Here is a 16,566-nt window from a genome sequence, read left to right as displayed (position 1 = left end):
AAGGTTGAAGATGAAGCCTCACCATTGATTAGTTTTATATCTCTCATGTTTTGTTCGTACAATTCCGACTTTTAATATAATTGTTGTTTAATTTCAATTAAGTTATTTGATTAACCTCTATTAATTGAATGTTGAGATTATCATTTCTGAAACGTTGGATATTCGACGTGTTTCATCCGACAGATACATCGAATCATTCGATTGAAATTGGATATCTATTGTGATTCGTAAATCAAAGGGATACATTTGATGATGTGATTTTAGTTGTGTATTCTTTGTGATTTGTCTAATGGATGGATTCGTTGAATGTTTCAATACGTATATTTTTTGGGCTTTATTGTTTGTCGGTTGTATGAGAAAAATATGGGAATGCCTGCTTTGATTTGGTGTGGTTCTGAAACCTTAGTGTTTTTATCATTTGATTTAATATCATTTTTCATTTAGTTTATCTATTTGCAAGAAAAATCACACAAAATTTGGAACTAGGTTAAAATATAATTAGCTTAGATAGAAATTAATAATCACGACACAATTCCCTGTGGATTTGACCACGCACTTGCAAAATCTATATTGCAAACGACCCGTGCACTTTTGAGTAACTTTAAAACTCATAAAAGTTTTGGCGCCATTGCTGGGGAGTTGTTTTTTGTTTGTGAAAATTAAATATTTTTGTCTAAATTGATTTTATTTTTCTACTAGTTTAGTTAGCATTTTTTTGTTTCTTTTTGCAATTTTATTTTATTTGTTTCTGCACAGTTTCTGATAAAAAAAGAAAAGAAAAGTTGTGTTTAGTTTCTGTTTGCAGTCTCAAACGAACGTATCAAGTGCAGTACACACGAGCACACTTCAGCATACTCGAGCGCACTCAAGTACAAGGCAGCAAGGCGAGCCGCACCTGTGCACGACCACTCTACACTTGCACTCAAGCTCACTGTTGTGCAAATTTATTTAACTCGCAAGTGCATGAATTGTTTGTAGTTTAATGGATTGCAAGTGCGAGGTCGATCCCACAGAGAATTGTATTTTTGAAAGAGCAATTTATATATAAACTAATTAAATCCTAACCTAGTTCCAAAAAGTTTTTGATTTTGAATTTGATTTTGAAATTAAAAGACAAACATAAACTAATTAAAATAAAACAAAAGGTAAAGACTAAGGTTTAGAAATCCACACTCACCAAATCATAATAACATACTCTATGTTCATCAATATTTATCCGAAGTTCTCACAATTCAAATCTTATGTATGTTTTACTATGCTTCAAAGAATTAATCAAAACCATCCCATGTATCCATTCATTGGCCAAATCACAAAAGGAATCCAAATTCAATTGAAACACCAGATGTATCCGTAGAACAAATCATAAGGGATATTCAATTTTTATGAGTTAAAAACCAAGCAATCGATCATATGAAATTATCTCAAATCATCACATGTATCCTTGAATCACAAGAGATATCCAAGAATCACTCCATGCATTGATTAGAAGTAAAACAATTGAAATATAAAACCCAATAAAATCGGATAAATAAAGACTTGCATAAAAGTGATGTTGTTCTTCATCAGTGAGGCTTCATCCCCAACCTTAGTTGGGAATTTAGCTCCACATAAAAATAAAATATAAACCTAAAACTAAAGAAAAACTAAACAAAAGAATTTTGCTCTCTGAAATTGTGTCTTTTTCTTGAATGCAAAGAAGTCTATTTATAGGCTTAGGAAAGTCCTAAGAACCTTATTAAACCTAGATAATTCGGAGGTCTGTCTCCTAGTCAAAATAGAAGTCTGAAATCGGAATAGGATTCGTCCAAATTTGTGTCTCTTAATTGTGAGGCGATTTTGACATAGTAACTGTACGAATTAGGAAAATCCTATTTCACAACGAATTGTATTATTTTGAGTTAGCTTTCCAATGCCGTTTAAATCACTTCAATCCGATATTTGAACGGAGAGTTATAGTCAAAATACTGAGACATATACATAATCTGAATTTGAATCCGATCCGAAATCTTATCCAATCTGATCTTTTATCCAATTTAATCTGATTTAACCTATTTCTTGGATTTGGTTGATCTTCTCAAAGTATGCTTTCTTCCAAACTTTGCAGTTTTCCCTTTAAAGCTGTAGTTTTTCTTTATTGACCTACAAAACACTAAAAATACAAAACTAACACAAAATATTAAATAATGACATAGCTAAAGGATTAACTAATGTAAATAAAGGGGTCCAAATATGCAATATTTGGCACTTATCAAACACCCCCAAACTTACATTTTGCTAGTCCCTTAGCAAAACAAAACGAAAAATAAAATGAAAGCAAGAAACATAAATCCTCTTTCGTGGGAGAAACGATTGCATTTAGCATATGCAACAAGTCTTTTAAACCCCTAGGCATCCCTAGTGGACGAGTGAAGTCTTGTGAGGGCTTAACAGGAATGATACCCACAAACATTGTACACTATGTTGTTAACAAGAAAGAAGTTTCACATAAACCATGGTTTTTATTCATGAGCAAACTTAAAAAGACAAACACCATCATAATAGTCGAAAGGAAATCCAAAATCAAATCACTCATAAGTGGACAATTGAGACCTCATATGTTCTGAAATGTGTAAAGTGTAATTAGCATACAATCATGAAGCTTTCAGTTTAAACTCAAGACAAGTTCCATAAAATTTGTAAAAATCTCTATCAAATGAAACAACCAAGGCAAGATATGCATTTTTTTTTTTTTTTTTTTTTTATAGGCTCTGCAATGTCTAACTCCCTTAAGCTTTCTAATTGACTCATGTAACAAGTGTTAGGCCAATGACTCCCAAGCCAGTGGCTTTAGGGCACTAGATGTAAAACATCCATAAGGGCTTATTAACTTAAGTCAAAAAGGCTACGAAGTCAGATTAGCTATATCATAAATCAACACTGAACTTCACACCTTTTGACGCGAACATTCAATGCTTAATGAGGCAAGAGGTCTAGTTACTCAGCGGAAAACTCAACATGATCGTTTTTTTTTTCCTTCTCTTTTTTATTTATTTATTTATATCTTCCAAGCCAATGGTTATTCATCAATAGGTCATCCAACAAATCTCAAAGAGAACAAGCTTAAGCTAAAACATCATACCTCACAAAAAACATGCTAAAGTGCTCATAAAAATTTATCTCAAAACAAGTGAAATCTCTTTTACCCAAAAATAAGTCAAAGGACTCAGACTCCTAATGACATAATGATTTGTTCAACCCTTTAAGCAAACTAATGAAATGTAAATCACAGTTACAGTTTAACTCAAACTTGACAACAACATAGCACAATTTTTTTTTTCAAATTTTTTAACACAAAATGACAAATAAAAATAAACAAATAAGAACCAAAATAAACAGACAAAGTGTTTTTCCATACCCCCAAACTTGAATTACACATTGTCCTCAATGTGTAGTATAGAAATACATTACCGGAAGTAAGGAAATCTGAGTGTGAACAAGGCTAGGGCGTCCCCTAAACTTAAACACCAAAACACCTGTCAACATAAAACTAACAGCAATATTTTTTTCACAGAAACAAAACATCAAAAGATCAATTGCTGTTAGAAACAAAAAGAAATAAAAAGAAATGCAATATAATGAAAAAGGAAAGAAAGAATTTGTGGAGTGAAGTGCAGAAAATAAACTGGAGGAGAAAACTTTACAGCGCTTCCCCCTATCATGCGGATGTCCGACCAATCCCTTCCACCCCTTCTTCTTCAAAACTTCATACCCCTCTGGAAGGATATTTCGCCATCTTATGTAGAATTTCTTGCTTCGAAGGATCTTCTTAGGAAAGTGGTTCCTAAATTTGTGTGCTTGTGTGCACAAGTCTTTGAGTATCTTGACATAAGATGGCTCTTTGAGACATTCAGGCGATGAAGCTTTGGGCTCTTGATATGTCTCAAGAGGGGCAGTGATGCAGACATGAGCTTCAATACTGACTTCCATGTCGCTGGGCAGATCAAGATTTGTTGGGGGCTCACTATTCTCATGGTGCTCAACTTGCTCAGGGTGTTCAACTTGTTCCTTTTTCTTTTCCTCCTCTTTGTTATCCACAATTTCCTCACTCTATAGTGTGATGGTGACTTGGGCATGCTCAAGATAAGATTTTTCGGAATCATCCTCATCAATCATGTAGTGCCTTTCAGCCATCAGCTGACTTTGAAGCTCTTCTTCCTCTATTCGTTTGAAGTCAGCAACTAGATGACTGATCTGTCCTTCTATCTTGGTCATGGCCTGCTTAAGTTCTTGTATGTCTCTGCCATTAGTCATGTTGGAATTCCTCAGCTCCTGTACAGCTTGGGAATTGCTCATGGTAGCATTCTTCATATCTTGTATGTTCTTATCCATTGATTGCATGAATGCTTTCATCATGTCTTCCAGTGATGACAGTGGTGCAGGCTGTGGCACTTGAGTGGTAGACTGATAAACAGGAGGTTAAGCTTGATAATCGAACTACGGATATTCTGAATGGTGCAATTCATCAAATTGGTGAGCATAATTTCCTGTAGCCTGAGCTGATCCTGAGAAATCAAATTAGTTTCTCCAGTCCGGGTTATAACAATTGAAATTTGAATCAAACCTCGAGCTAGAGAAACCGGTGTTCATTTGTTCATATGAAAAGTTAGATCTAGCTGCTCTGATTTTGTCTAATTTGTCCCATAAGTCGTTGAGCTCAGCTCGTAGATCTGGACAATTGTTCTCCTCATGATAAGGATTGAAACAAAATGAACATGGTTTAGGTGGGTAAAAATTTTGAGGGTAGTTGGTAGGAGCTGGTGTCCTACAACTAGGAGAGGCATTAAAATCATTAAAATGAAAATTCATCCTTCTCCTCACTTTTTAGCATGCAGATATCCCACATAAAACATTAACCAAATTTTTTTTTTATTTTTTTTTTATTTTTTTTTTAGAAAATAAACTAAAAGAACAGCTAACACAATAAAAAAAAAAAATGAAAACTAAAATTTAAAAACTCACAAAAAGGACCAAAAATAAATTTTTGGCAAAGATATACAGAACTGCCGCCTTTGCTGTGAGTGCGATCAATCGCGCTGATTTGGGAAGGTTTTGCGGGAGAACTGTAAAACAAGCCGAACAAAACAAAAAAAAAAATAACAAGAAAAATCTTTTTTTTTTTTTTTATTAGTAATACGAATAAAAGAAAACAAATTGCAGAAAAATAAAATCCTAATTATAACTAGTAGAAGAATAAAACTAATTTAGAAATAAATTGGTTTAAAAAATTGAACAATTCCCCGGCAACGGCGCCAAAAACTTCTTGTGCAAATTTATTTAACTCGCAAATGCACGAATCGTTTGTAGTTTAATGGATTGCAAGTGCGAGGTCGATCCCACAGAGAATTGTATTTTTGAAAGAACAATTTATATATTAACTAATTAAATCCTAACCTAGTTCCAAAAAGTTTTTGATTTTGAATTTGATTTTGAAATTAAAAGACAAACATAAACTAATTAAAATAAAACAAAAGGTAAAGACTAAGGTTTAGGAATCCACACTCACCAAATCATAATAACATACTCCATGTTCATCAATATTTATCCGAAGTTCGCACAATTCAAATCTTATGTATGTTTTACTATGCTTCAAAGAATTAATCAAAACCATCTCATGTATCCATTCATTGGCCAAATCACAAAAGGAATCCAAATTCAATTGAAACACCAGATGTATCCGTAGAACAAATCACAAGGGATATCCAATTTTTATGAGTTAAAAACCAAGCAATCAATCATATAAAATTATCTCAAATCATCACATGTATCCTTGAATCACAAGAGATATCCAAGAATCACTCCATGCATTGATTAGAAGTAAAACAATTGAAATATAAAACCCAATAAAATCGGATAAATAAAGACTTACATAAAAGTGATGTTGTTCTTCATCAGTGAGGCTTCATCCCCAACCTTAGTTGGGAATTTAGCTCCACATAAAAATAAAATCTAAACCTAAAACTAAAGAAAAACTAAACAAAAGAATTTTGCTCTCTGAAATTGTGTCTTTTTCTTGAATGCAAAGAAGTCTATTTATAGGCTTAGGAAAGTCCTAAGAACCTTATTAAACCTAGATAATTCGGAGGTCTGTCTCCTAGTCAAAATAGAAGTCTGAAATCGGAATAGGATTCGTCCAAATTTGTGTCTCTGAATTACGGGGCGATTTTGACATAGTAACTGTACGAATTAGGAAAATCCTATTTCACAACGAATTGTAGTATTTTGAATTAGCTTTCCAATGCCGTTTAAATCACTTCAATCCGATATTTCAACAGAGAGTTATGGTTGAAATACTGAGACGTATACAGAATCTGAATTTGAATCCGATCCGAAATCTTATCCAATCTGATCTTTTATCCAATTTAATCTGATTTAACCTATTTCTTGGATTTGGTTGATCTTCTCAAAGTATGCTTTCTTCCAAACTTTGCATTTTTCCCTTTAAAGCTGTAGTTTTTCTTTATTGACCTATAAAACACTAAAAATACAAAACTAACACAAAATATTAAATAACGACACAGCTAAAGGATTAACTAATGTAAATAAAGGAGTCCAAATATGTAATATTTGGCACTTATCACTCACTCCACACTTACGCACGAGCACAAGCCATTGCCGCTCAAGCACACCAACACAACAGACAGCGTCTCTGACAGACTATTGCATGCCTGCACTCGAGTGCATCTCCGCAGACAGCATTAGCAGACTAGCAGCAGCTGAGTAAAAAAAAAAATTTGCCAAATCTTTTTGGTCCATTTTGTGAGTATTTTGTTTTCTGTTTTTGCATTTATTTTCTATTTTGCTTTTCTTATTTTTGTGATTATTTCGTTTTTGTTAGTTAGTTTATCTTAGTACTTTTTGTGTGGTGTATGCTTGGTCGGAGATCTTTGAACTTAGAGATTACACCTTTAGATCCTGAAATAGAAAGAACTTTTAGGAGAAATCTTAGAACACCTGTTGAGTTAGAGATTATTGTTGAGATGGAGGATATACCTGAGAATGTGGAACAAGGAAGAGCTGAGAATGAGGAGCGAGCTAGAAGTCTTAGGGAATTGTTCGCACCCAGGGCGACTAATTCTCCTTCGTGTATAGTTTTGCACCCAACTAATGCTACGCATTTTGACCTTAAACCTCATGTGATCCAACTCTTACCGTCATTCCATGGTCTAGAGATGGAAAACCCTTACAATCATATGAAGAAGTTCAAGGACATTTGCAACATATTCACGTTTCAGAATTTTTCTGAGGAGTCTGTTCATCTGAAACTTTTCCCTTTCTCACTACATGATAGAGCCAAGGCATGGTTGGACTCCAACATCCCTGGATCTATCATCTCTTGCGAAATCCTATTGAGCAAGTTCTACAATAAGTTTTTCCTGATGTCTAAAGTCAATGAGTACCAAAGGGAAATTAGTTCTTTCTCTCAGGAAGAGGATGAGAAATTTTATGAGAGTTGGGAGCAGTTCATGGAGTTGTTGATAAAATGCCCTCCACACGGATATGAGACAAGGAGGCTCATTCAGTTCTTCTACTAAGGATTGACTCAGTCCAACCGTAGTATGATTAAGCCTATGAATAGGGGAGCATTTTTAAGTTTGATGGGAGATGAAGCATATAGATCATTGGATAAGTTGTCCGACAACACACAGCAGTGGGACTTTTCAAGTTGTCTGGACAAATCCGCTCTTATTCCCAAGAAAGGAGGCATCTATGAAGTGAAAGAAGACACAAATTTGAGGATGAAGATAGATGCTCTTACCAGAAAGGTCAATGCTCTCGCAGTGAGCCAATCCATCAATGCAGCTAATGCATTCAATGTTGATAGCTGCTCCATTTGTGCTAGTCCTTTGCACTTAGCATAGAATTGTCCATCTGTACAGGCTTTTGCCGAGTGCCCTATGGAACAAGTGAACGCTTTCAATGATTATAGGAAGGAAGCAAGTGGACCTTACTTGGAGACCTACAATCCAGGGTGGCGGAACTACCCTAGTTTCTTAGGGAAGCAGAACCAACCGATGAATCAGGGAGGAGCCCCTCATCATGCTCAAAATCAATACCCACCCAGATTTCTTCCACCGGTTTAGAATCATGGCCGCTCGGCTCATCGAACGCCACCTCCTGCATTCCAAGCTCCCAATCAAGTGCCAACTTCTTCTTCATAATCATCTCTGGAAGATACTCTGAAGGGCTTCATGCAGCTCACAGGCCAATCCATAAGTGAAGTGAAGAATGCTACCATGGTGAACACCCTAGCAATTTCTAAGATGGAGAGTCAGATCAGACAGATAGCAAATCACTTGGGTGAAAGAGAGAAGGGAAAGTTTCCAAGTTAGCCCGTGCCCAGCCCTAAGGGACAATTTGCGGTTGGAAATTCTTCAAATCATGCGCACAGGCAGGAACATGTGCAAGTAATTGTCACACTGAGGTTGGGGAGACAAGTGGACAATCAAGTGGTTTTGCAAGAAAAGAACCTTGCTGTGCTGCAAGGGCAAGATAGTAGCAACAATGAGGGAACAGATGCTGAGCCTTCAAGAGTCACACCCATTGTTGACGATTCCCCAGGGACGTTTGTTCCTAAAGCGCCTTACCCTAAAAGATTGCAAACACTTAAGAAAGGAGGAAAATTTGGGGACATTTTGGAGTTGTTCAAGCAAGTCCAAATCAACATTCCGTTTTTGGATGCCATCCAACAAGTGCCTTCACATGCCAAACTTTTGAAGGACTTGATTACTGTCAAAAGAAGAACGAATGTCCCAAAGAAAGCGTTTTTGACCGAGCAGGTCAGCTCTATCCTTCATTGCAAGCTGCCTGATGAGTGCCAAATATTGCATATTAGAGCCCCTTAATTTACATTTGTTAATCCTTTAGCCGTGTTATGATCTAAGGTTTTGTTTTAGTTTTGTAATTTCAGTGTTTTGAAGGTTGCTAAGGGAAAAGAGTGGATTTGAAAATCGAAAGGAAGCAAGGCCCATCCAGATGGCCAACAGGCCCGTCCGGACAGACGTGCGCTCGAGCGCACATCAGTGTCACTCGAGCGTACTCGGGAGAAGAAAAGTTGTTTGGACACAGCAAAGGTCTATCCGGACATGCCACATATCAGAAGTATGCCCAGTGCTGTTTTTACCCCCCCCCCCCCCCCCCAAAAAAAAAAAAACCCTATAAATAGGGATATAAAAGGAAAACGAAATTTCAGGGGGGGGGGGGGCGCTATGCACGATTTTTCAAAGGAGAGAGATGGAAGTCTAGGTTTTTCCTTGCTTTTGGTGCTCCCAATTTTGAGGGTTTTGTTTTGTAAGCTTCTAGTACTCCATGGATTCATATTTGTTTGTATTGTCTTTCAATTCCATGAGAGGCTAAACCCCCAATTAAGGTTGAGGATGAAGCCTTACAAATGATTAGCAACGGATAATTTTCATGTAAATTGATACTTTTTCCAATTATATGAATTATATTTCTCATTGTTCTGTTTATATTCAATTAATTGTTGATCACTTTTAATTGATTGCTTGGTTTATTTGCTTAAATATTGGATATCTATTGTCATTTATTCAACGAATACATAGGATCATTTGATTTAAGTTGGATATCCCTTGTGATTTGTGCAAAGCATAGATACATTGGATGATTTAAATTAAATCGGGTATCTTTTGTGATTTGTACAAAGAACGGATACTTTGGATGATTTGATTCATCTATTTTGCTAAAAAATATAACATACATAAAATGTGTCGTTGAAAACTTCGGAAAATATTGATGAACATGAAAGTTGTTGCTATGAGTTGTGAGAGCTGATTCTAAAAACCTTAGTATCTTATCTTTTGATTTTTTCTTTTTGTTTCAGTTTATGTTTATTTATTTTCAATTTAAAAATCACAAAATTTTTGGAACTAGGTTAAAAATCATTTGATTTAGATAGAAATTTAATTACACCAACACAATTTCCTGTGGATTCAACCTCACACTTGCATAAGCTATATTGTAAACAACTCGTGTACTTGCGAGTACAATTAAAATTCACAACACTGCCTATCAAGTATAAGGACCCTGGGTGTCCTACCATTTCTTGCATGATAGGAGTCAGCCGAATTGAAAGGGCTTTATTAGATCTTGGAGCAAGTGTGAATCTCCTACCCTATTCAATCTACTTACAATTGGGGTTAGGAGAATTGAAGCCCACATCTATGACGCTCTATTTCCCCAAGGACTTTATTGTGCTAGACACGGAACCGGTTCAGAATGTTGGGATTCAAATACCGGTGATTTTAGGGTGACATTTCTTAGCTACAACTAATACTGATAAGTGCCAAATATTGCATATTTGGACCCCTTTATTTACATTAGTTAATCCTTTAGCTGTGTCGTTATTTAATATTTTGTGTTAGTTTTGTGTTTTTAGTATTTTGTAGGTCATTAAAGAAAAACTACAGCTTTAAAGGGAAAAATGCGAAGTTTGGAAGAAAGCATACTTTGAGAAGACCTAGATGATGTGGTTAAGTCTAACCAAATCCAAGAAAAGGTTAAATCAGATTAAAGTTCAGATTGGATAAGATTTCGGATCGGATTCAAATTCAGATTCTGCATACGTCTTAGTATTTTGACCATAACTCTCCGCTCAAATATCGGATTGAAGTGATTCAAACGGCATTAGAAAGCTAGCTCAAAATATAACAATTTGTTGTGAAATAGAATTTTCGTAATTCGGACGGTTTCTATGTCAAAATCGCCCGACCATTAAGAGACACAAAGTTGGACGAATCCTAGTCCGATTTCAGACTTCTATTTTGACTGGAAGACAGACTTCCGAATTATCTAGGTTTACTTGGGCTTCTAGGACTTCCCTAAGCCTATAAATAGACTTCTTTGCATTCAAGAAAAGAGACACAATCCGAGAGAGCAAAATTCTACAGTTTTTCTCTTTTTAGTTTAGGTTTTCTTTAGTTTAGGTTTTATTTTTATGTGGAGCTAAATTCCCAACTAAGGTTGGGGATGAAGCCTCACCGATGAAGAACAACATCACTTTTATGTAAGTTTTTATTATTCTGATTTTATTGGGTTTTATATTTCAATTGTTTTACTTTTAATCAATTGTATGGATTGATTCTTGGATATCTCTTGTGATTCAAGGATACATGTGATGATTTGAGATAATTTCATATGATTGATTGCTTGGCTTTTAACTCATAAAAATTGGATATCCCTTGTGATTTATTCTACGGATACATCTGGTGTTTCAATTTAATTTGGATTCCTTTTGTGATTTGGTCAATGAATGGATACATGGGATGATTTTGATTAATTCTTTGAAGCATAGTAAAACATATCTATGATTTAATTTGTGAGAACTTCAGATTAATATTGATGAACATAAAGTATGTTGTTATGATTTGGTGAGTGTGAATTCCCAAACCTTAGTACCTTTATCCTTAGATTTACTTATTTTATTTAGTTTATGTTTATCCTTTAATTTTCAAAACTCAAAAATCAAAACCCTTTTGGAACTAGATTAGGATTTAATTAGTTTAGATATAAAGTGTTCTTTCAAAAATACAATTCTCTGTGGGATCGACCTCGCACTTGCAATCCATTAAACTACAATTGATTCGTGCACTTGCGAGTTAAATAAATTTGCACAACAAATACCCTGATAAATTATAGGTGGGGGTGATGAAGATCTCTTTCAAGAACATGACAGCAGAGCTAAATATCTTTGATATCTGCAAACAATCACTAGAATATGATGAGGTGAGAAATGTATGCTTGATTGAGGAGATTATTGAGGGGACAGTTAGTGAATCGAGCATAGATGACCCTTTGGAAGCATGCTTTGCTCAATTTGGAGATGATTTGGACTTGGACCAGTTGCTTGAGCAAGCAGATGCAATATTGGAGTATGCTCCTCTGGTGAGCAGTGAAATTGAGGAGGCCATAGTGCCAGAGCACCCTAAGATGGAACTTAAGCCTCTACTGGAGACCCTCAAGTATAAGTTCCTCGGTCCAGCAGATTCTTTGCCTATGATTATAGCTTCAAACTTGGTTGATGCTCAAGAAGAGAAGTTATTGGACGTTTTAAGAGAGCACAAGGAAGCTATCGGCTGGACCATTGATGATATTAAGGGGAATCAGTCCCTCGGTGGTAATGCCATCCATGGTCCAACCGATCAATGGTCCGTTGTTACAAATATCTACCTAAATTAATAGGCAAATAATTGTATGTTTTACCCCCAAGTGCACGAGGTCAACATAGTATTATAGGGTGCAAGTACGGGGTCATTTCCACGAGGATTGCTAAATTTTGTCTAAAATAAATTCCAAAAAGTAAAACAAAACAAAGATTGGTTTTTGATATAATAATAAAAAGGTAGGGCTTTGATATCCACCACTAATTATATTTAGATAGTATATCAATATGCCAATGTTTTGATCATGTTATGTATATCTAATATTTGTCAACCTAAGGGCATGGGTGTATACTCCTTAAGCTATAGATTTCCCTAAGTAACAAGTTAGGCATGAGTGTATACTCTAACTCTTTTCTTTCTTAAAGGATTTAGCATGGGTGTATACTAAGTTGTTCTTTAAGAAAGCATGATTCTGTAGAAATCGACAAACATATGAGGCCTAGGGCATGGGTGTATACTCCCGATTCCCCATGTTGATTAACCCAAGAAGCTTGTGTGGATTTCTTTTGTTACTTTTATTAAACCCAGGACTCAGTCATCCAAATTGGTTTAACTAACTAGTCTATACCACATGCATATGTTGATCAGGCACACATATGAGGAATTCATTAAAGCAGGAATTAATCAAGTTAAATATCACAACATGATCATCACAAGGATGCCAATATTGAATATTAACTAAACATAACTAGCACTTCAATCTAGCATTACTAAATAAATTATTTACACATAAGTTTGATGCTAAACATCTTCATAAAATCAAGGAAAAGAATAAACCTGAAACTTGAACTTGAAGAGCTCCAATTCTTCTTCTTGGAAATTGTGTGTCTATTCTAGAGGCTTAAAGGTCTATTTATAGGCTTTAGGAATACTCTAGAAACCCTAAAAATCGTAGGGTTTGAACCCTAGTTCGCACAAAGCTTCAAAACCCTAAAAATCACACTTTCCATAACAAGGCTGGCGGCTGACTTGCCCCTCATGCACGGGTGCGCTCGATCGTAGCTCGTGTGCGATCGATCGCCGGATTGCTTTCGATCCTCTTTGTTCTGGCCCTCCATCGCAGGTGCCTTGCGTATTGTGGTCTTTGCTTGTAGTGCGCTCAATCGTAGCTCCCTTGCAATTGATCGCACTACCATAGCCTTCCATATTCTCAAAATAGCTCTTTAAAGTCCGAAACTTCTGAGGTTGCTTCTTTTTGTTCCAATGTCCTACAAAAATCAAGAAAAACACATAAAAGAACTAAAATGGCATAAATTAGCTAAAACTAAAGGATTAACACATGTAAGTTAAGGGCTAAAAAGATGAATATTTTAGCACTTAACACACCCCCAAACTTACATATTGCTAGTCCCTTAACAATACAAAATTAAGAACTAAATGGAAAAAACAGACAACAAAAAGATAAATCCATCTTTCGTGGGATGTACGATTGCATTTAGCGTATGCAACAAGCCTTTTAAACCCCTAAAAATTTCCTAAAGGACGAGTGAAGTCTCGTGAGGGTTTTCCAGAAATGTTACCCACAAACATCATGCACAGTTCATATTATTCCAAAAATTAAAGCATCTCTTCAAGATCATGATTTTTATTCATTAGCAAGCTTAAAAAGATGAACTCCATCTTCACAATGAATTGGAATTTCAAAGTTCAATTACTTACAAAGGACATGATAAAGCATCACAAGTTTGAAAACAGTGTAAAGTAAACTAGCACAAAAATATGAGGCTTCCCAGTATTTCCAATGTGTAATGTCTCCACATCTCAAAGTTCACTGAAATCCCTATTAGAATGAACAACAATGGCATTTTGATTTTTTTTTTGGTCAGATTGTGCAATGTTTGGTTCCCTTAAGCTTTCTAAATGACCCATGTAACGAGTGTTAAGTCAATGACTCTCAAACCAGATAATTTTAGGGCATTAGGTGTAGAGACACTCCTAGGACTTACTAACTCGAGTCAAAAAGGCTACGAAACCAAACTAACCATGACATTAACCAAATCAAAATTTTTTCACCTTTTAACGTGAACACTCAATGCTTTAAGGCAAGAGGTCCAGTTACTCAGTGAAAACCTTATCAATGATCATGTTTTTTTTTTTCACATATATATATATATGCCAAAGTATCCATCTAATAAATCATCCAGTTTCACCCTAGACATAAAAACACACACATCAGACTTTCATGTCATACCCCACAAATTATGTGCTAATGTGCTTCTGTGAGATCAGATCAAACATATGAATTCTCAACTGTCCTAAGCAAGTAACCAAACTAAAAAAAAACTCAATTATTAGATCATGTGTTCAAAATTTTAGGCTCACTAATGAAATCAAATCACAATCCTTAAGATCAACCAAAATTTTAAGGCAAACATGAACATGCACATTTTTTTTTTTTTTTCTTTTCACAAACAATAAAAATAAAATAAAACTGGGAATTTTTTTTTTTCATTTTTTTTTCATAAACAATAAAAATAAAAATAAAATAGAACTAGGACAAAGTGTGTGTAAAGTGTCTCCCATACCCCCAAACTTAAATTACACATTGTCCCCAATGTGTTTATAACATGGAAAGAATTTACCCGGGAGATGGACGAACTGTTTCGAATAGTATGGCTCATAGCACACCCCCAAACTTGAATTGAAGCACACTTGTCCTTGCAAAACACTAAAGTAACAAAGGAAAACAGAAACAAAATAAAATAAAATATAATAAAAATAAAACAAGCAAACAAAATAAAAAGGATATGCTGTGGGGTGCCTCCCTGAGCGCCAAGTTTAACGTCTTCAGCTAGACTATGGCACTTTAAACTTGAAGCACCAGTCTTTTCTTCTCTTGCACCAAAGGGAATGAATCTTTTTTGTTGCAAGATGCTTCCGAGTGTTTATAGATCAGGGAGGACACCTTTGAGTTTTCTCCAACAGTTTCTCATCCGGGAGGGAATCATGAACTAGATAATACTCAGGGAATTCATCTATCTTGATGTCCTCAATTTGCTCATCACATAGCCCCAACAGACTTCTCTCTTGGATTCTTAGTAATTTGGGAATAGGAGCTGATGTTGAAGAAGTCTCAGTGCTCTCTTCCTTTTCCCAATGTAGCTCCTCTAGAACCTCAGTTTGCTCATCTTCTTCTTCCACCTTGTTGTTCTTAGGAGTAGAATCCAATAAGGCCTTAGCTTGCTCATGTATCATGTCAAGGTCTAGGTCAAATTCATATTGAGCAAAGTGCTCTTCCAATGGATCCTCCAGACATGGCTCACTAAACATCTCAGCTGGTTTGAGGAACTTGTCACAATCCAAGTCAAACTCAAATTGATCAAAATGCTCATTCAATGGATCCTCAAGACTTGGCTCATTAGAAGTCTCAGCATACTCAGGTAGCTTGTCGAGGTCAAGGTCACCTCCAAATTCATCAAAGCACTCTCCCAAAGGATGCTTAAGACTTGGCTCATTAGAAGTTTCAGCATGCTCAAGTAGATTGTCCAGGCCTAGGTCACCTTCAATTTGATCAAAACGCTCTCCCATTGGATCCTCAAGACTTGGCTCACAAAAACTCTCCTCAACAGTTTCTTCTAAACTAGCATGCGCTTCTTCTAACGCATAATTCTTCGGAGGAGGTGTCTCTTCTTAGTATTGTTGAGGTGGAGAGGAATATGAATAGTCATATATGGGAGATGGTTCCTCTTCATGAGCTATTATCTTGAAAATGGATTGCCCCAAACTGGGACTAAGACATGAATATGATTGACCATAGAACTGTGGAGATGGCTCCTCTTCATGAAGTTGTGGTGCTTGAATTCCAGGAGCTTGAGCTTGCCATGAAAGATTAGACTGTTGGCTCCATGATGGGTTATAGGAATCAAAATAGCGGTTGGTCCTCAATCTAGAGAACGATGTGTTCTTATGCCCAAAAATTTTGTTAGAAATTTGTCGTATTGAAGGACATTCTCTAACATGGTCATAAGGGTCATGGCATAATGAACATGCATGGGGCGTCAGAATGCCTCCCCACATGTGTGAAATTAAAAATAAAATAACAAAAAGTTAAAAGAAAAAAAAAATTGAAAAGAAACAAAATTAAAAATAAAACTTATGAAGATGCAGACTCAACTGACCTTGCATGAAATAAAACAAAAAATTAGATCTATAATTAGTGTCGTAACTGTGCTGCTCTCTGGATGTGCAATCGATCGCACCGTGAGGTGCGCTCAATCGCCCTGGTTAGGCGCTCGAGAGCACCTCTAGAGGCAAAACAGGAACTACGAAAAAAAAAAACTAGAAAAATAGAAAAATTTAAAACAAAAATAAATAAAAGGAAAAAAAAATTCCAAACAAAATCAAACAATCA

General features: G+C 35.7%; 1 protein-coding gene across 1 annotated transcript in view; it reads left to right on the top strand.

The window, feature by feature from the left end:
* Nucleotides 1-7,607: 7,607 nt before the first annotated feature.
* The window catches only part of LOC148583384 (uncharacterized), an 11,011-nt gene continuing 2,052 nt past the window's right edge, over nt 7,608-16,566 (top strand). The window contains exons 1-5 of the mRNA XM_088511394.1: nt 7,608-7,817; nt 7,917-8,114; nt 8,223-8,356; nt 8,429-8,816; nt 11,692-12,200. Coding sequence (XP_088367520.1) covers nt 7,608-7,817; nt 7,917-8,114; nt 8,223-8,356; nt 8,429-8,816; nt 11,692-12,200 — 1,439 coding nt within the window. The remainder of the gene's footprint in view (nt 7,818-7,916; nt 8,115-8,222; nt 8,357-8,428; nt 8,817-11,691; nt 12,201-16,566) is intronic.

This window comes from Corylus avellana, chromosome 10, assembly GCF_965113065.1.
Source record: "Corylus avellana chromosome 10, dhCorAvel1.hap1.2, whole genome shotgun sequence".
In the NCBI taxonomy this organism is placed as follows: Eukaryota; Viridiplantae; Streptophyta; class Magnoliopsida; order Fagales; family Betulaceae; genus Corylus; species Corylus avellana.
Note: the sequence above shows the minus strand (reverse complement) of the source record. Positions and strands in the feature narration are given on the sequence as shown.